This window comes from Phodopus roborovskii, unplaced genomic scaffold (genome assembly GCF_943737965.1).
Source record: "Phodopus roborovskii unplaced genomic scaffold, PHOROB, whole genome shotgun sequence".
Lineage (NCBI taxonomy): Eukaryota > Metazoa > Chordata > Mammalia > Rodentia > Cricetidae > Phodopus > Phodopus roborovskii.
This window is the reverse complement of record NW_026126540.1, coordinates 20,981,271-21,001,392: the sequence shown is the minus strand read 5'-3', so window position 1 is coordinate 21,001,392 and position 20,122 is coordinate 20,981,271. Positions and strand designations below refer to the sequence as shown.

At 42.5% G+C, this 20,122-nt stretch overlaps 1 protein-coding gene across 2 annotated transcripts; it reads left to right on the top strand.

The window, feature by feature from the left end:
- Positions 1-2,916: 2,916 nt before the first annotated feature.
- LOC127232834 (Fc receptor-like protein 2) lies at positions 2,917-14,723 on the top strand. Of its 2 annotated transcripts, none has more exons than XM_051199132.1 (6): positions 2,917-3,584; positions 3,806-4,087; positions 5,258-5,545; positions 5,899-6,177; positions 13,040-13,360; positions 14,424-14,723. In XM_051199132.1, exons 1-6 carry the CDS (start codon positions 3,335-3,337, stop codon positions 14,441-14,443), a joined length of 1,440 nt encoding a protein of 479 aa, XP_051055089.1. In that variant the 5' UTR covers positions 2,917-3,334; the 3' UTR covers positions 14,444-14,723. The 2 variants fall into 2 exon arrangements, with proteins under 2 accessions (XP_051055089.1, XP_051055088.1); XM_051199131.1 differs by having other exon boundaries at positions 2,922-3,584; positions 14,421-14,722.
- Positions 14,724-20,122: the final 5,399 nt, after the last annotated feature.

Genomic DNA, 20,122 nt, shown 5'->3' with positions numbered 1-20,122 from the left:
GTACCAAGCCTCTGCCACCGTTGTTCGCCAGTTGGTGATAGATGGGTAGAAGACACCATCCTGACCTTCTCAAGACAATGAATTATTTCCCATTTGCTGCCGACCCCTCAGACAGGAAAGGGAGAAACTATGCAGGGAAGTCAATGGGGGGAGGGGGGAATCTCATCCTCACCAGAAGCAGTGACTGATGATATATTTATAGCAGAGAAGCAGCAAGAGACTGAGGAGGTGCTCTGCAGACAACATGAATACCCTTAGGTCTCTACTGGGACTGAAACAATCCAATGTCTAATGTGCTTTTCCTTTTTTATTGGAATTTTAATATAATGAAATTAAGAAAACACTTAGTTTCATGGTAGTCTGGGAAATTAGACTTTTTTCTTTGGTTAAGCCTTTGAGAACACATTCACTCTACAATGTGCAGAGGACATGATGCTTGTGTACCCAGGTTTGTAATTTTAAACAAGAATGTTTTTAAATTACTTAGCAGGTAGAGGTATCTCTAGAGCAACCTTGTGGGATCCAGTAAACTCTCAGAATTAGGATAAAATGTGTACATATTCATAATTGTAGTCGATTAGAGGAACTACAGCTCTAGGGGGAAAAAAAATCTCAGAAATCAAGACCACAAACCCAAGTGTCTTGCAGTTAAATCCTTAGGTTAGTCTCAGGAAATCTGTTACAGTTTTTCTCTGCCTCCTATCCCTTTGGCCTCATAAATCTTCTCAAATATTTCCTTAATCAAACTGATTTTATTACTAAAATATTCACAGGAAAATATTCACTGCCTCACCACATAGAAAGAAGAATATAGGGTGATGCCTTCCAGGAGGGATCATCAAAATCTGTCAAGTCATTTGGAGTAGGGACTGGGGCCTCCTTCCTGTCTTTAGGCTAAGGGAGTATCCCTCTATGGGGAATGTGCTCCCAAAGTCCTTTTGTGCACCAGGCATACATCCTGGTTCCACTGTCAGAGGTCCCTTAGACTGCCCAGGCCTTCTGAGACCCATGTTCAGGGGGTCTGAGTCAGTCCAATGCTGGTTTCCCAGCTATCAGTCTGGGGTCCATGAGGTCTCCCTTGTTGAGATCAGCTGTCTCTGTGGGTTTCTGTAGCCTGGTCTTGACTCCTTTTCTTATTGCTCCTCCCTCTCTGCAACTGGATTCCAAGAGTTCGGCTCAGTGTTTAGCTGTGGGTTTCTGCTTCAGGTTCCATCAGCTACTAGATTAGGGCTCTATGATGGCAAATAAGTTAGTTATCAATCTCATTATCAGGGAAGAGCATTTATGGTAGCCTTTCCACTGTTGCTCAGATTGTTAGTTGGGGTCATTCTTGTAGGTCTCTGGATATTTCTCTAGAGTCAGTTTTCTCTTCCAACCTATAATGGCTCCCTCTATCATAGTCTCTCTCTCTCTCTCTCTCTCTCTCTCTCTCTCTCTCTCTCTCTCTCTCTCTAGTAGTCTATTTGTCCCCCAACTCAATCTTCCTGGTCCCACATGGTCTCCTCTCTTCCCCTTCTCTTTCTCCTAACTCCCTCTCCACTCACTGCCCCCCCCAACTCCCCATATGCTCATGAGATCTTGTTCCTTTCCCCTTCTGTGATGGACCTTATATGAATCTCTTAGGTTCCTCCTTGAATCCTAGTTTCTCTGTTGTGTGAATTATAGGCTAGTGGTCCTTTGCTCTATGTCTAAAATCCATATATGAGTCCTTTGCTCTATGTCTAAAATCCATATATAAAATCCATACCATGTTCCTCTTTTTGTGCCTGGATTACCTCACTCAGGATGGTTTCTTCAAGTTCCATCCATTTACCTGCTTTATCAACCTTTGTTGCCCGGCCGTCTGCCTCTGTTTCCATTGTCTTTCAAAGCCAGTAAAAGGTACACAGAAGTTATCTTTGAGTTTGGTTGGTCACTTTGCCCTATTGAAACCATCTGAATGAACATTTCCAACATGTTATGTAGATACAGAGACATGGACAAAGAGAAATGCATACATAAGCAGAACATTTTGAAGGATGAGACGGGGAACTGGGGATTTCTTACTGTGTTAGACTGCTGGCCTGGGTAGGGTGTGCAAGGTCCTGAGTTTGGTCCCCAGAATCTCTCCAAAGAGAGGGGGAGCAAGGAAGGAAGGAAGGGAATACTATTAATTAAAGAGTATTGCCTTTACAATACATCCTTTTGGAATATATGCTCTGGTGTGACATGTGCTTTAGGAAGTTCCTAGTGTTTTCATCTACCTCCTTATAGGTGTCACTCTAGGGACTAAGAACCTTATCTTTTCCCTCCTGAGTCAGGCCCCTGGGAGTCAGAAGAACAAGCTATGCAGGTGTCTAAACATCTCTTTTGTACTTACCTTTCCCCCTACACTTTGTTCCCTCATGCTGGACAGTGTCTTGTGATGTGGGGCCAATGTTCAGAGCAGGGTCTAGTCTTTTGAGTTTTTTCCTCCTGCTGTAGGCAGACCAAAACACCAAGCTATTCATCAATCCTGATGACCACTGTCCTACTGGGAAAGCAATGGCTCCACTTCTTTACCGGGATCCTACAGGGCTAAGCATGGCAATGATTTGCAGACACTTCTGAAAAAGATTTTAGTAGACTCCAGAGACTTGGAGATTCTGGAGCTTGGGTCTCAGTGCCCTGTTAGCTTCATCTACAGAGGACATGCAAGGGAAGGACTTTGAGTTTATCATGCTACTAAACAGTGTTTCCAAAGTATGAGACAAGCAGAGGGAGTTAATGACAGCTGCCATGGGGGACCTGAGTCCATGTCAGTAGGTGTAAGGAAGGAGCTACAATTGGAGTTTTCTAGTGGGGATAAAAGGAATGCTGAGGCTTGAGTCCAGGGTCTGGGCTCAAGGGACTCTGCCACTAAGCTATTTATACCAACCCTTTTTATTGTTTATCGCAAGCCAGAGTCTTACTAAATCACCCAAGCTCACCCTAAAGTTAATCTGTAGCTTTGAATCTGTGACATACCTGCCTCAACTTCGTGAATAGCATTAATTCCAGACCTGTGCCATCTCTCTTAGCTAGTAGACTCATTTTAAATCTGTATTTAGTCCAGTTGTTGAGAGCTGAGGAAAACAGCATAAAAATCCATTAATATACATCCAAAATGCATGTTTAGAAAAAAAAATGCTCACTTAGCAAAGTAGAGCTCACTCTGCTGAGCCAGAAAGTTAGCAGAGCCAGCAGGTTCCTGGGCACTGTGGGTTCCCAGCTCTAGACATATGGAGAGCCTCTTCCTTCCCAGGTGTGTCCAGGCAGGGTCAGGGTTGTTACTCTCAGCCTCCTTGCTTCCTTTGCAGACTGGTTGAGCATCAGCATGCCACATCGTGCTTATGAAGGAGACCATGTAACAATAAGCTGTACTGGGGAAAAGAATCATAACATAAAGAGACTAAAGTACTTCAAGGATGGATCTCACATAGCTACTTACAGCAGCGCCTCGAGCTATACCATTACGAATGCAAGATTCAGTGACAGTGGCTCCTATTCCTGTTCGGCAGACAGGAAACTTTTCCTCTTTATAGACACAACAGAAAAATCAAGACATTTGCGACTTGATGTCCAAGGTAAGGGATCATTCCTTGAGTGGATGTGTCTAGGAAGGGCAGTGCCTGTGTAGGAAAGACGGGGTACAGGGCATATGACACTAACCAGGGATGGTAAATGGTGGTGGGCTGTCTGTCCTGGAGTATGGATATGTGTGTCTTGCTCATTAGGCACTTCTGGAGGACCAACCACGTAGACCACTACTAACAAATCATCTCTTCCTATTCACTCTTCCCTCCAGAGCTGTTTCCAGCCCCTGGGCTGACAGCCAGCTCACTGCAGCCCATAGAGGGGAGTTCAGTGACCCTGTCCTGCAACACCTGGCTCCCTTCAGATAGGGCAACGACCCAGTTACAATATTCCTTCTTCAAAGATGGCCACACTTTGCAGTCGGGTTGGAGCTCAGCAAAGTTTACAATCTCAGCAATATGGAAAGAAGACTCGGGAAATTACTGGTGTGAGGCAATGACAGCATCTCGCAATGTCTTGAGGCGGAGTTACCGGTCCTATATAGACGTGGAGAGTGAGCATCATTGGGTTGGGGCAATGGGGCTAAGTCAGGCATGGAGAGCAGGGGCACCAGCCAGACTGCAGGCTCCTCCTTATCCCTGAGGGTGGAAGCTACCATGACTCACTGGGGCTCTTGAGCACTAATTTTCCAACGATTTTGTCCTCCCCTTCATAAAAGCAGCAATAGTAACTTTATTCGGCAAACTGAGAGGTCAATGGAGGATAGCCTCTGTCTATGAGGAGCGACCCTCCCCCAGTTAGGAGATGGCCCAAAATACAAATAATAGTATTTGCAATGACAGTAACAGCCAATCACTTGTAAAACAAATTACTATATTCCAGATCCTAGCTAAAGCTATCGTGATGGTCAAGGCTCTCTGACTTTCACAAATAGCTGCAGAAGAAAGGAAGATTTACTACCTGCAGGATGCTGTAGTATCAGCATCAGAGCATTTTGCCCTCACAATGACCTGGGAATTAGTTTTATGAATTGTGCCTGTAAAGTGGGTACTGTGACTCTCTCCACTTTACAGACAAAGAACCCCAAAGCAAAGAGCTGTTCAGAGACTTGCCTAAGGGAACTCAGCATACAGACCTGGGATTTCCTGTGGACGCTCTGGCCCCAGTGCACCCACTGTTAAGTACTTTGCAGCACCTTCCTATCCAGCCAGAGGCTGGCAGCAGCATAGTTGGTGATGCTGAACGGTGCTGGCATGAGAGAGACTGCTTGATGGATGCACCTCAGTCAATCTCCTGAGAACTCCGTGTGGTTACTATGATTATCCAAAAGCTACTGAGAAAACCTGAGGGTCCAAAATAGAGACTGCAGCTATTAAATGGCAGGACTCAGTTGCTACTCAGGTAACAACCTTCTCGTTTATGAGATTCCAGCCTCTCCTGCTGCCTCGGGTTCACAAGGAAGTCAAGAGAGGGCAGAGCGCTGCGGGGTGTGGTCACAAGAGTGTGGAGGGAAAAGTGCAGGAAGTGCGGAATGGGACTATTACTGAGCATCAGATTGCAGAGTGGTCCTGTACAGGAAAGCAGGGTGGATTCTCAATTCCTTGTATCCACCAGCCGTAATTACCAGCAGGTGATACCGGATCCCTCCTGATCCTTATTTAACCGCGTTACTCCCATCCTTAATTTCCCCACCCAGTCATTCACAATTGTCTTCTGTTCACAGGGATCCCTGTGTCTCAAGTCTCCATGGAGATCCAGTCTCCAGGGGGCTGGGCAGTTGAGGGGCAGACGCTGGTCCTTGTCTGTTCTGTGGCTAAAGGCAGTGGACTCATCACATACTCCTGGCACAGAGAGGACACGGAGGAAAGTGTGGGGAGGAAAAGCCAGCGTTCACAGAGAGCAGAGCTGGAGATCGCTCCTGTCAGGGAAAGTCACGCGGGGAGTTACTACTGCACTGCTGACAACAGCTATGGCCTTGTCCAGAGTGCAGTAGTGAATATCACAGTGAAAGGTAAGAAGCACTCCCCACAGCTGGGGATGTTCGAAGGCACAGGGAAGGCTTGGAGAGGCTGGGAGCTGTCCCAACACAACAGGCCTTCTGTTTTTATGGTGGAGGCGAATGTGGTAGAGTGGCCCAGGAGCTGAAAAAGCATGGGGATGGAACATACGAGGCAGATGGTGTGGTATAATCAGAGGCTTGCTCTCCAGAATTCTTCATCAGTGCATCCTGCCCTGGAGGGTTAGGCCAAGCAGTGAGATGTGGGGAGAGAATGCCAGGGGCTGGAGTAGGAGAGCTTGAGGGAAGACGAGGCAGGCGGTGAGTTGCATCACTCCCTCTGACAACGCTCTACTGTGCTCCCTCAGTTCCAGTGCTCCGTCCTCTCCTCTCCATCAGCGTTCCTGGGGTGCTGCCTTTCATTGGGGATGTGGTGGAGCTTCAGTGTGAGGACAAGAGAGCATCTCCTCCCATTCTGTACTGGTTTTATCATGAAAATGTCACTCTGGGCAACACCTCAGCACCTTCTGGAGGGAAAGCATCCTTTAAGCTCACTCTGACTGCAGGGCATTCTGGGAACTACTCCTGCGAGGCTGACAATGGCTGGGGGATGATGCGCAGTGAGGTGGTACTACTCAACGTCACAGGTAGGATAATTTAATGTCTCCTTCTAGAGGGCATTATGCCAAGCCATGCTTTCTTCCTTCTTGTACGCCTATCCTTTGGGGCATCGAGCTCGGTTGGGGGAACCTTCTCTACTCCCAGCTGTGCTTAACAACAGCAGCGCTGCCCAGTGCTTTTCCTTCCTGTCTACTCTTCATTGAATCACATGTGTGTAAAATCGGGGATCAGGTCAGTGTAAGGGGTGGGGTAGGTGAAGCACGGACAGAGAAAGCAGATGTCCACAGGAAAAGGGGGGATGCTCTTGCATCCTGGAGCTCAGTGGGGCTCACCCAGTGTGACTACAGAGCTCCCTCCAGCCTTTGTAGTTAAGAACAAAAGAAAAAACCCATAAACAAAACAGATTCCCTGATTTAAAATTTTTTTTACTAAGATCGTATCACTTAATTTTCATAGCAACATAATTTTATACAAAGAAATAAAATTTAAGTTAAGTTCAAGGTTGCTTAAAAAGAGAGCCATGAGCAGGCATAAAGATGAAACTGAGAAGCTCTGTAAGGCATTGCCACTGTGTGAATAGGTCTGGATGGTTGCGGGATCTTTTCCTTTAATCCATTGGAGAGAATTAATGAATTTCCTAATATGGGACATTACTGAGTTTCCCTAATAAGCCCTTCTTAGTCATCATAGGCAGTAGCTTCATATAACTAGTTAATATTTTACTTCAAATGTTTGCATCTGTTTATTTATTTTATTTATTTAGTGCCTGGCATCAAACTCAGGACTTCAACCATGCTATGTGCTTTGCCCCCTTGCATTCTCTTAATACATGAGGTTATTTTTTTTTTCTTTTCTAGGGATATGTTAGCTTCATAAGAATGGGTTCTTCTTTTTTATTTAATATTTTTTCTTATTTTACATATCGATCCCAGTTCCCTCTCCCTTGCATTCTCCCTTGTCCCCCAGAGATCCCCCCATTCCATCTCCCACCCACTCCCCAGGGAGGGTGAGGCCTTCCATGAGAGATCATCAAAGACTGTCAAATCATTTAGGGTAGGGCCTAGGCTCTCCCCCATGTCTCTAGGCTAAGGGAGTATCTCTCTATGGAGAATGGGCTCCTGAAATCCTTTCCTGCACTAGGGATACAACCTGGTTCCATTGTCAGAGGTACCATAGACTTCCCAGGCCTCCTAACTGGGACCCACGTTCAGGGGGTCTGGGTCAGTCCTATGCTGATTTCCCAGCAATCAGTCTGGGGTCCATGAGCTCCTCCTTGTTCAGGTCAGCTGTTTCTGTGGGTTTCTCCAGCCTGGTCTTGATCCCTTTGTTCATTGCTTCTCCCTCTTTGCAACTGGATTCCAGGAGTTTGGCTCAGTATTTAGCTATGGGTGCCTGTGTCTGCTTCTATCCGCTACTGGATGAGGGCTCTAGGATGGCACATAAGGTAGTCATCAATCTCATTATCAGGGAGTTATCTCCCTGATTATTATCTTCACTATTGCTTAGTTTCTTAGTTGGGGTCATTCTTGTAGGTCTATGCACATTTCCCTAGTGTGAGATTTCTCTTTAAACCTACTATGGCTCCCTCTATTATGGAATCTCTTTTATTGTTCTTTTCTATTCTTTCCCTGACTCAATTTTCCTGCTCCTTCATGTTCTCCTCTCCTTCCTCTTCTCCCCTTCTCTTTCTCCTAACTTTTCCCCCTCTGTCCCCCCCCCCCCCCCCCGCTCTCCCAATTTGCTCAGGCGATCTTGTCCCTTTCCCTTTCTCCAGGAGACCATGTATGTCTCTCTTAGGGCGCTCCTTGTTTCCTAGCTTCTCTGGCAGTGTGGATTGTAGGCTTGTAGGCCAGTGATTCTTTGCTTTATGTCTAAAATCCACATATGAGTGAGTACATACCATGTTTGTCTTTTTGTGACTGGGTTACCTCACTCAGGATGGTTTCTTCTAGTTCCATCCATTTGCCTGTGAATTTCTAGATTCCATTGTGCCCCCCCCCACCACTATGTACTCCATTGTGTAAATGTACCACATTTCCTTTATCCATTCTTCAATTGAGGAATATCTAGGTTGCTTCCAGGTTCTGTTTATTACAAATAATGCTGCTATGAACATAGTTGAACAGATATATTTTTTGCATGAATGTGCATCTTTTGGGTATGTGCCTAAGAGTGGAATTGCTGGATCTTGTGGTAGACTGATTCCGATTTTCCTGAGGAACTGCCATACTGATTTCCAACATGGCTGTACAAGTTTACACTCCCACCAGCAGTGGAGGAGTGTTCCCCTTTCTCCACATCCTCTTCAGCATAAACTGTCAATGATGTCTTTGATTTTTACCATTCTGACAGGAGTAAGATGGTATCTCAGAGTTGTTTTGATTTGTACTTTCGTGATGGCTAAGGATGTTGAGCACTTTGTTAAGTGTCTTTCAGCCTTTTTAGATTCCTCTATTGAGAATTCTCTATTGAGTTCTGTACCCCACTTTTTAATTGGATTACTTGGTGTTTTGGTGACTAGCTTCTTGAGTTCTTTTATACTTTTGGAATCATCCCTCTGTCAGATGTGGGGTTGGTGAAGATCTTTTCCCACTCTGTGGGCTGCTGTTTTGTCTTGTTGACTGTGTTCTTTGCCTTTCAGAAGTGTCTCAGTTTCAGGAGGTCCCATTTATTAATTGTCTATTTCAGTTTCTGTGCTACTGATATTATGCTCAGGAAGTGGTCTCCTGCACCAATTCATTCAAGGGTACTTCCCACATTACCTTCTAAGAGGTTCAGTGTGGTTGGATCTATGTTGAGGTCTTTGATCCATCAGACTTAAGTTATGTGCATGGTGATAGATATGGATCTATCTGTAGTCTTCTACACATCAGCATCCAGTTGTGCATCACCATTTGTTGAAGATGCTTTCTTTTTTCCATTGTATAATTTTAGCTGCTTTTTCAAAAATCAGGTGTCCATAGGTGTGTGTGTGTGTTAACATCAGCGTTTTCAGATCAATTCAGTTGGTCTACCTGTCTATTTTTATGCCAACACCATGCTGTTTTCAGGAATAGAGCTCTGTAGTAGAACTTGAAGTCAGGGATTGTGATGCCCCCGAAGTTCCTTTATTGTACAGGGTTATTTTGGTTATCCTGGGTCTTATGTTTTTACATATAAAGTTGAGTATTATTCTTTCAAGGTCTGTAAAGAATTGTGCTGGGATTTTGATGGGGATTGCATTGAATCTATAGATTGCTTTTGGCAAGATTGACATTTTTACTATGTTGATCCTACCTATCCATGAGCATGGGATATCTTTCCATTTTCTGATATCTTCTTTAATTTATTTCTTGAAAGACGCAAAGTTCTTGCTATACAGGTCTTTCACTTGGTTGGTTAGCGTTATCCCAAGATATTGTATGTTGTTTCTAGCTAATGTAAAGGATGATGTTTCTCTGATTCCTTTCTCAGCCCCTTTGTCATCTCTATATAGTAGGGTAGGGCTACTGATTTTTTTTTTTTTTTTAGTTAATCTTGTATAGTGTCACTTTGCTGAAGGTGTTATCATAGGAGTTCCTTGGTAGAGTTTTTCGGGTCACTTATGTAAACTATCATATCATCTGCAAATAGTGAAAGTTTGACTTCTTCCTTTCAAATTTGTATCCCCCTGATCTCCTTTTGTTGTCTTATTGTCTAGCTAAAACTTCAAGTACAATATTGAAGAGATATGGAGAGAGTAGTAGTTCCTGATCATTTACCTAGCTTTTCTATTTCCAGCATTCCCTCAGTTTGTCTTTTCTTTATTGTACACTCACCTCTAAAAGAGGGTGCAGCAGGGTCAAGGCAGAGAGCATAAGAATGGTTTCAGGGAGGCTCCACAAATTCTGTGTTCAGAAATTTATATCAACATTTAAATGATCTACTACTTGAACTAGCCAAAGATTCTGAGCCAGGTAGACTGTTACCTCCACTGTCAAATCTTTTTTGTTAATTAGCCTTTTTCAAGTTTTTTTTTTTTGTTGTTGTTTTAAAACATATTTATTATAGTGTTATTGTTATAGGCCTGGGAAATGACTGAGTGGTAAGATCCCTTACTGGACATGTCTGAGCACCTGTGTTTGGGTCCTTCCTGCTGCTCACATGGGCTGGCTGTTCCAGGGAATGGAGATAGGACCGCCGTGGGGGGTTGCTGACTACTGGACTAGCTGAAAAATGCCAAGGTGGGGGTCCTGTAGAAGACCCTGTTTCCAACGAAGAAAGCACGGAGCTTTAGTGGAAGGAGCTAAGCTTCCTCCTCTGGCTTCCTCATGTGTACATACACTGTACACACGCACATGCCACATTCAGCTCCCCACACAATAATTTATGGTCTTTGCCCCCCCCAACGATGAGCAAAATAGGAAAGTCTAGACTTTCACATTTATCATAGACTCATGAGCACTATGTCTGGTGTTTAGTCTCCAGTGTGTGACTATGTTCTCTCCTCATTTTTAATGTGCCTGAATGGACCCCTTTTCTCACCAGATTTACCAAAGGCCTTTCTATTGCATTGCTCTTTTTTTTTAAAAAAAAAAATCAGGTTTCCTCTCTATTTTTTACTTTCCAAGTCAATATCATTTTATTATTCCAAAATATTTTTCTAATTCATTTACTTCTCTTTCATCTTGTTTGTTTTCTAACAAATGTATTTAGAATGTTTTCCTCCAAGTACCACTTTTATCTCATTTAAAAATTTTTGACATATGTTGTCTCCGTTTGATTATTGCCTACAATATGTGGAATATGCGTTATTTTATAAAAAGAACTTTTATATAATTTTAAAATACATTTTATATTAATTCTTTATTATTAATTTCTTAGATGTTCCTTTGTTCTTGTATTTAGCATTTATTAAAATATGGCTTATAGAATTTTTACCTCAGAGAAATCACTGAAACTTGGTTGATGGTCTTATATGCTGTCAGCTTATGCATATTTTCTCTGTAAAACAACAAAAAAATGTCATTTTTGTTTGTGCTTTGGGAGTATATGAAGTATATGTCTTTAATTTAAGCTACTTTCTTCATTTAGTCTTAGACTTCAGTCTCTACAGTCGTATATGAGTTTGGTCTCATTACTCTATCAAGTTTTGAAAAATGTGTTTTTTCTTTTAGACAGGCTCTCACTATTCAACCCTGACTGGCCTAGATCTCACTATGTAAACTAGGCTGGACTCAGACTCAGAGATTCTCCTGCCTCTGCCTCCTAAGTGCTGGGATGGAAGGTGATGTGTAGCTTAGAAGAGCATTCTTGTTTTTGCCTATAACTGTCCTGGTCTGCCTGCCTTGTTATTACTGATACTGCATCTGCCTTTTTCATGGATCTAGATGAGATCTGAGTAGTTGTAAGGCAGGGTATGCTGGCTGCCAATGATAGAAATTCCCTCTGAGTTGACCTGCCTCCTCCCCAAAGTGATGCTAACAGGAAATCGGTAGTCGATATAATTTTCTGTGGCTTGCGGTCCATGTGCTCTCTCCTCTTTGTTCCTCCGCCAGCTTTTTTCACAGACAAGCAGAGTTGGCCACTGACAATGTTAAGCTTGTAGCTATATGTATAGCTTATAGCTGGAGATCTCAGGAAAAGAAGAAGGATCCTGAGTTTAAGGCCCCTCTGGACTATGTAAAAGATCCTGTATCCAAAGAATGTAATGATGCATGGCTGTAATCCCAACAGTTGTGGGAGTCTGAGGCAGGAAGAGCACTGTGAGTTCAAGGCAAGAATGGGCTTCATAGGAAGGGCAAAGAGAGGGGGAAGAGAGGAGAGAAAGAGGGGGAAGAGAGGAGGGAGAGGCAGAGAGAGGGGGAAGAGAGGAGGGAGAGGCAGGGAGAGAGAGAGAGAGAGGGAGGGAGGAGAATCCCTTTCTAATTCCTAACTTCTCCATTTATTTAAAGAAGCCTGGGCATGACAGTAACACAAATCAAAGGCAAGAGGATTGCTTGAAGGTCAAGATCAGTCTGGGAAATTCAGTGACATGCTCATCTTAACAAACCAAATAAAATAACAACATAAGCAGAATTTAGAGATTAACAGGCTGTGTGAATATACCAAGTCTACCCTCTGCAGAGAAAGCGTAGGCCTTTGATGGACAAAGTCATCAATGAAGTATGGAGCATTAAAAAAAGCTACAAAACAAACAAAACAGGCCTTTCTCCATTCTTGGTCTCAGCCTCTACCATTGGGGAAGACTTAATTATATCCTTCTGTGCCTTTAAGATTTTTTTTTTTTTTGAAAACAAACCCTAAATCTCTGTGTTTCAGAGCATAAGCAAAAGTTCTTCCCCAGGCCCACTTCATGGGGACACTGGTGATGTGAGATGGCAAAGCCAGGCTCTGAGAGCCCACCTTTAGCAACTCCTTAACGTCTCAGGTCCTTTTCCTGTTGCCGTGACAAAAACAACTGACCAATGTGACTTAAAGGAAAAGTGTTTCCCGTGGCTAGCAGTTCAAGGGTCATGGTGGAGAAGTTGAGGCAGGAAGTGCTTGAAGCATCTGGTCCTATACCGTCTACGATCACCAGAGCCAAGAACGCTTGTGCACAGCCAACCTTCTCCTTTTTATACAGTCATGGATCCAAGACCAGGGAAAACCAGAACCTACAGTGGACAAATCTTCCTAGTTCAATTAACCTAATCAATAGTGTCCCACAAACACAGCCACCAGCCAGTCTAACCCAGATAATTCCTGATAGGTGATGCTTCAAGACTTTTCTCTTTGGTGATTCCAGATACTGTCAATCAACAATTAACATTAACAATAACTATACCCCTGCCTCACTCCCCCACTGCTGTAGAGACTTGTGTACATGGGAGCTGCTTACAGGTATGTGGTTTTTTTTTTTTAATGTAATTTCACCCATTCTGTTTGCAGAACCCCCACCCAAAGTGCGTCTGGTGAATGGTCCCCACCCCTGTGAAGGACGCGTAGAGGTGGAACAGGAAGGTCGCTGGGGCACTGTGTGCGATGATGGTTGGGACATGAAGGATGTGGCTGTGGTGTGCCGAGAGCTGGGCTGTGGAGCGGCCATGCACACACCTATAGCCATGTTGTATCCACCAGTAGTAGATGAAGCTTTGCCCGTGCTCATTCAGGTAGCCCTGTGCAATGGGACAGAAAAGACCCTGGCTGAATGTGACCAGGTGGAGATCTTTGATTGTGGGCATGATGAAGATGCTGGAGCTGTGTGTGAAGGTGGGTGATGATGGAGCTGGTATGGGCTGAGTGAGCCCCTTCCTTAGGCTATCATCTTCTGCTTTCTTTCCTGTACCTATTCTACAGTAGAATGCACCGAGGGCAACACAGTCAGATCACATTGAGTTGGCCCTCAGCTATTAAAAAAACAAAACAAAACAAAACAAAAAAAAAAAAAAAAAAAAAAACTGTCCTGTGTGCTAGTGTTGTTTGCCCTTATTGACCATCTTAAAAGACAAAATGCTAGTAATTCTTATGGTTGTGAGTTGGAGTATAATGTCAAACAATAATTATGAAGCATCGATTTAGTCAGGGTGACACTGCTTACATTATTGTGAAATCTCTTCAGCTCGTCTGAGCTCTTCCCTTAGCAGCTCTATTCATTGGAATGAAGCTCTGGATTCTAATGGCGGAAGACAGGCTGGTAGGTCATGTTGGAAAGACTTTGGTGGCTCAGAAAGCCAGGTTCAGGGATCAGGCCATAAAAGGCAAAGCTTCCAGAGGGTCAGAGCAAATGAAGTCTGAAGAGCCTGTGACTAGAGAGGGAGCCAGGGACACACACGGTTCTCCTCAGCCTCAGCCCACTGAGTGCTAGAGCGACCTTTCATGCGAAGAAAAGTCCTTAGAACGACTGGGCTCATGCCCCTTGCAAGGCACTTGTAAAGGCAGTAGCTCGTTCAAGGTAATGGAATCAGGACTGGGCTCTGTAGATTCGTGGGATCTGGAGCCTACTATACAAAGCCTTTGAGGCCAGCCTCCCCCCCAAGTACCAGCCTAGCAGTAACAAACTTCTCTGTGGCTCATTAGCTTTGTCTGAAAAGTGTGACCTCTAGTCGATTGCACACATTCATGGGGACATTTGGGGAAAGTCCATGGTTAGGCAGAAACCTGGGGGCTGATTTGGGATGGATGGGACAGGATGTGGGATTGATGCTGTGGTTCAGGCTGGCTTTCGTCCTTGTTCTGCATCACACATCTTTTTAGAAAACACAGTGAATGTGTCTGCACAGTCCTTTGCTGGGCCTCTGCGTTCTGACCTCCTCTCATTCCCTCTACACAGCAGCCTTGCCTAACACCTCCTGAAGAACTAGAGACTAGACACCGTCACACTTCCTGCTTTCTGCATTTGGGCTTCAGCAGCCTAGTAGTTCATAATTCACACTGGACTTCAAGACTTCATCATGGCTCATCCTCCAACAGGACTCAAAATGATTCTGCTCTGAGCTAAAGTTCTAACAGCACTAAAGAAAACCCAAGTCCCCTAGTCTCTGGAAGCCAAGCTTGGAAACAATGTCCCTTTCTAGTTTCTTCTGGCTGTCTCCTTGGGCAGATGAGATGGGCACAAGTTAGGATCACATATGTCTGGGCCTTCCATCTGGTAGAATGTGATCAAATAAAGCACATACAATAAAAGAAACTGTGAGTGCTTAATTTTGTTTCTTGATTTGGGAAGAAACTAGCTTTGAAAAATATTTATAAACAATTTGCTTAAGTTATAGATGTAAATAAAGTTTAGATATGATATATAGAAAAGAAAATAAAAACTAGACAAAAGTCATGTAGTCAGATGTAACTGATACTTACCAAAAAGGATTATGAATAATAAATATATGCAGATGGATGAATTAATAATTAAATTGTTTGTTCTATAAATTCCACATTATTTTAGTGTCTAATTAAATTCAACAACTTAATTTTAAAGAATTTTGTGGTAAAACACATGAACACAAGTCACACATACATGTGTACATGCCTTTTTGGAATTTATTGTAAACTTTTTTACATTAGTATTTTCTCATTCTAAAATCATCTTCCATTGTTTTTGCTTTTGTCTTCAGATGGGCTGTCACTGTAGCCTACAATGTCCTTAAACTTGGGATATAGGCAAGGATAACCTTAATCTTCTGATCCTCCACCTCCACTTTCTGAGTGCTTGGATGATGGGTATGTGGTATTGTGCCTGGTTTTGTATGGTGCTAGGGTTAGAACTTAGGATCTTTTGTGTGTTAGGCAAGCACACAGCTAAATTGCATACCTGTCCCTAATATGGCCTTCTCAAGAAAGGAGATCTGATTTGGAAAAGACCATTTATTTATTTATTTGGTTTTTCGAAAAGGGTTTCTCTGTGTAGCCTGGTTGTCCTGAAACTCATTCTGTGGACCAGGCTGGCCTTGAACTCGGATCCACCTACCTCTGCCTCCCAAGTGCTGGGATTAAAGGCATGTGACACTACATCCAGCAACCCTTTATTTTCATGACCTTCATTGTCTTGGAGAATGAAAGAAGCCACATTCCTCACACTGTCTCCAACCTAGTTCTACACATCGTTGCTTATGGCTTAGAAGTATCTAAGGCTATCTAAATCACAGGAATAACTTCCTTTTAAAAGTTAGTAATTAAGCTTTGGACCTGTATATGTGAAGAGAACAAAAGTGACATACACTTTTCTTCCAGGTCAGATATCAGTACCGATAATTGACTGAATATATATTATGTTCTATATTTTGTGTTAGATTACATCCTTAGAAAAGCTTAAAAATATTGTAATGTATTTTAACTGTTTTAATTGGAATGTATTGCTACCAGGGGTTAATTTTAGGAGCAAAGATATTTTTGCACTAGGTAATCTTTCTTTTTTTCTTTTTTCTTTTTCTTTTTTTCTTTTTTTCTTTTTTTTTTTTTTTTTTTTTTTTTTTTTTTTTTTTTTTTTTGAGTATTTGCAAAGTGGCTCTTGAAATTTATTATTTCTACAAGAAATGCCAAAGTATTTTTTCACATAATCAAAGAAAAGCCCGCTTTTTCTTCCCCCTCCCATGTATTTTTTTAATTTTACATGTTGATCCCAGTTCCCTCTGCCTCCCTCCCTCTCTCTTACCCTCTCTCCCCCATCACATGAACCCTGACCACCTCTCCTCCCATCCCCCCACCCCAATTCCACATGTATGCCATCCAGGTGGGGCATGTAAATCTGTCAAGTCATTTGAAGTAGGGACTAGGACTTCTCTCCTGTCTCTAGGTTAAGGCAGTATCCCTCCATGGGGGATGTACCTGCAAGGTCCTTTTGTGCACCAGGAATACATCCTGGTTCCACTGTCTGAGGTCCCTTAGACTGCTCAGACCTTCTAGCTGAGACCCATGTTCAGGGGGTCTGAGTCAGTCAGTCCCATGCTGGATTCCCAGCTATCAGTCTGGGGGCCGTTAGCTCCTCCTTGTTCAGGTCAGCTGTCTCTATGTGTTTCTGCAACCTGGTCTTGTCCTCTCCCTCTGCATCTGGATTCTAGTTTGACTCAGTGTTTAGTTATGGGTGTTTGCTTCTGTTTCCAACAGGTACTAGATGATGGTGGATAAGTTAGTTGTTGATTTCACTATCCCGGAAGGGCATTTATGGTAGCCTTTCCATGGTTGCTCAAATTGTTAGTTGGAGGCAGTCTTGTAGGTCTCTAGACCTTTCTTTAGGTTCAGTTTTCTCTTCAAACCAATGATGGCTCCCTCTTTTATGTTTGTTCTCTCTCTCCCTCTCTCTCTTTTTCTTTCTCAATACAGAAACAATATGTATTGCTTCATTTTTTTTCCTTTGTGTATCTCTCGTTTCTTAAAATCCCATTCTTATGAACTCTTCCCGTTTCTTATTGTGTCGGCTATTCTTGGTTGTAAACTTGACCACACCTGGAATTAACTAAATCCCCAAAATAGAGCATACCTGTGGGGGGCTTTTTGCTTAGTTTGAAGGGGAAGACACACCTCTAAGCTGGGCCAGTCTTCTGCTGGAAGCCTGTGTGAGGACTTGGAATAAGGAAGTTTTCTCAGCTTACTAACAATTCCATTCTTTCACTAGCATTAGAACCTACTTCTTTAGGATCAAAACCTTAACTACCAAACTTACCTTTTCCTTGAAGATTACAAATAAATCCAGTGTGGAGCCATCTGGATAACCTGAGCTGTATGTACAACTTTATCATGACAGTCATTTTCTTTGTAAACCATCTCTTCTTTCATATGGTTTACTAATTCATATCATCCTAGAAACCCGCCTGTTCAACAGACCAAATTAAGCACTGCATGGACCAGTGAGTTTTTGGAGGTTTACTAACAGAAGTCTGGGTGAGACTCAAAAGCAGCTGCATCACTGAAAATCCCACCCCCAACTTGACTGATAACTGACAGAAGCTGTGATCCTGGGACCCCATGCACAACTTACGACTGGAAAGTCTGAGAATCCCTCTTACCTGCAGCTCAGTTTATCCCATCTATAAAGCTGAGCGAGGGCCTTCAAGAAGCTCCAAGTTTACACTTCCCTAGACATGTGACATTTTGTTTACCTCCCAAGTCAATGAGCCATCTCCTTCCTACTATAGGGAACGTTTCAATTCGGAGGGAAACACTATTTAACACAACTTCATAGGGACTCCATCAAAGCCCAGCTTACTTACATACTGCTTGCTCCCTTCACTTTTATAGCTTTTTGATGATAAAATCACTTCCTAATACATTTCGTACAAGGTATCATGGTGTCAGCTTTCCTGAAAACTCAACCTGTGACTGTTCAATGGTGCTAGAATCTACAATGATAATTGAGTTACAGTTTATTCTGTTCTCCAGACCATCATGAATGATTAATATCTAAGATTCCAGGAATGCCACATTTTCTTAACGTGGAACATTCAATGTTCCCAATGGATTATGCCCTGATGATCTATGTTGTGAGAGGTGAAGACAGTGAAAGAACTAGACCTACTGGGCAATGTAAATCATATGTTCCTTGTAAGCAGTTAACATCATGTAATTGTGAAAACCAGTTAGTTCGAAAGGCTGTTTCTTCTGCCTCATGCAGCATCCTGAAATAAACTGGTCAAGCAGTTGGAGGAAACAAAGACGTGGCAATTGCAAGAATGAGAATGAGCTTGAGCCTACATCAGTGTCTCAGTACCTCCAGATGCCAAGGATAATAAAATGTTCTGGAGAAGAAGGTGCCATCTTTCACTAAGTTAAACATGAAGGAGGTCTGGAGTCTGAGAAGGCGAGAAGTCACAAGAACTGGAATCCCTACAGGCTACCACATCACATCAGCAGAGCAAGTAAGTGGCTAGGCTCCAAGAGCAAGCTGCACCAGGGCCTTGGATGTTCATGACCCTTCAAGCAAATCAGGAGTATGGCTTCTGGTTTACAAATAGTGCATAAAGTATCTCTTGCGGATCATGCTAATCAAGTACTAAACCAGGCAGAAAATTCTGAAGAATGAAGTTCTAATTTAAATAGTCAAAGTGAGAAGGTCACTCAACTTCCCAGCCTACTCCCACCTACCTACCTGACTGCTAAGCTGAGGAAGAAAATGCTTCAATGGCAATACCGTAGATTTCTCAATCAGATATACTATCAGATATATTGTTCCAGAAAAAAAAAATAACTGCTCCTGTAGATTTTCCTCTTTTATAAAAACATTTTTATAACAGTATTCTTAATTAATTTTTTTAGGTTAGCAAACAAGGTAACATGTTTTCTTATGGCACTTTCATAATGTGTGTCATAATAGTTTGTCACCAACCATTCCCCTCCTCCACAGACCTGTCCTATGCCACCTGTCTCCTTTTAGATGGATCTTTCCCATCCCCCATATAGTTTCTCCTTCAACTTTTCTACCACATGTATTCCATTACCCTCTCTATTTACCCTTTCCCTCATGATATCTTCGTCCAATCTCATAATCCCCTTTCTATGTCCTTGGTTTAAGTATGTCAATCTTATTTTATTGATTAAGAGTTGGACTTGGATGTAAAAGACACAAACTTCCTTTGATAAACATTAGTTCAGTATCTTTTCCATGAATTGTTAACCTTTAAAGGTTCAGAAAAGATTGAATAATATCTTTATAGTTCAATCTACAGCTATCTTCTCTTCTTCCTAATGACTTCTCAAGATTTGGTCATATCCTGGGCACTAATAAGAATATGTCTTATCTTCTACACTAGTCCAGCCTGTGCCACAGACCTTCTTTGTGGAGTCCCCAAAGCAATTCAAGGAACCTTATGCTATAATTTCTTGTATAGTAATTTCCTCTGAGATGAGTGTTCTATCCTGTAGAGAATTTTGTGAAGACACAGACTGTTCAAATGGAAGATGAAACATTTTGTCCTATAGAGAATCTCATTAACCTCAGAAATTAAAAACTCAATAGTTTTATAAAGACCCTGAAACTGAGAAGATTCACTAGGCCCCTAGGTCTATTTGAACTCTGTTATATTCAGTCATCAAGTTTGACCAGCAGCATTTATCAAAGATGCTGCCTTTTTCTCATTGTGTATTTCTGGTTTCTTTGCCAATATCAGGTATCTATAGATGTGTAGTCTTTTCTGTCTTGATCTTCAATTAGATTCTATTGATCAACATGTTTGTTTATTGGTAGTACTATGCTATTTTTACTACTCTAGTTCTGTAGTACAACTTGAGATTGGGGGTAGTGATACCTCCAGCAGTGCAAATAGTGCCATATTTATCATATTACATGAAACTCAACTCCAAATGGATCAAGGACCTCAACATGAGTCTGGTAGAAGAGAATAGGGGAAATAGTCTTGAACTTATAGGCACAAGAAAAGACTTTCCTAACAGGACACCAATATCACAGGCCCCTCATGACATTAAGAAGTTTCTATGTGGCAAAGGACACCATCATTTGGACAAAACAGCAGTCTACAGAATGTGGAAAGGTCTTTACCTATTACACATGTGATAGATGGTTGATACCTAAAATATATAAAGAACTAA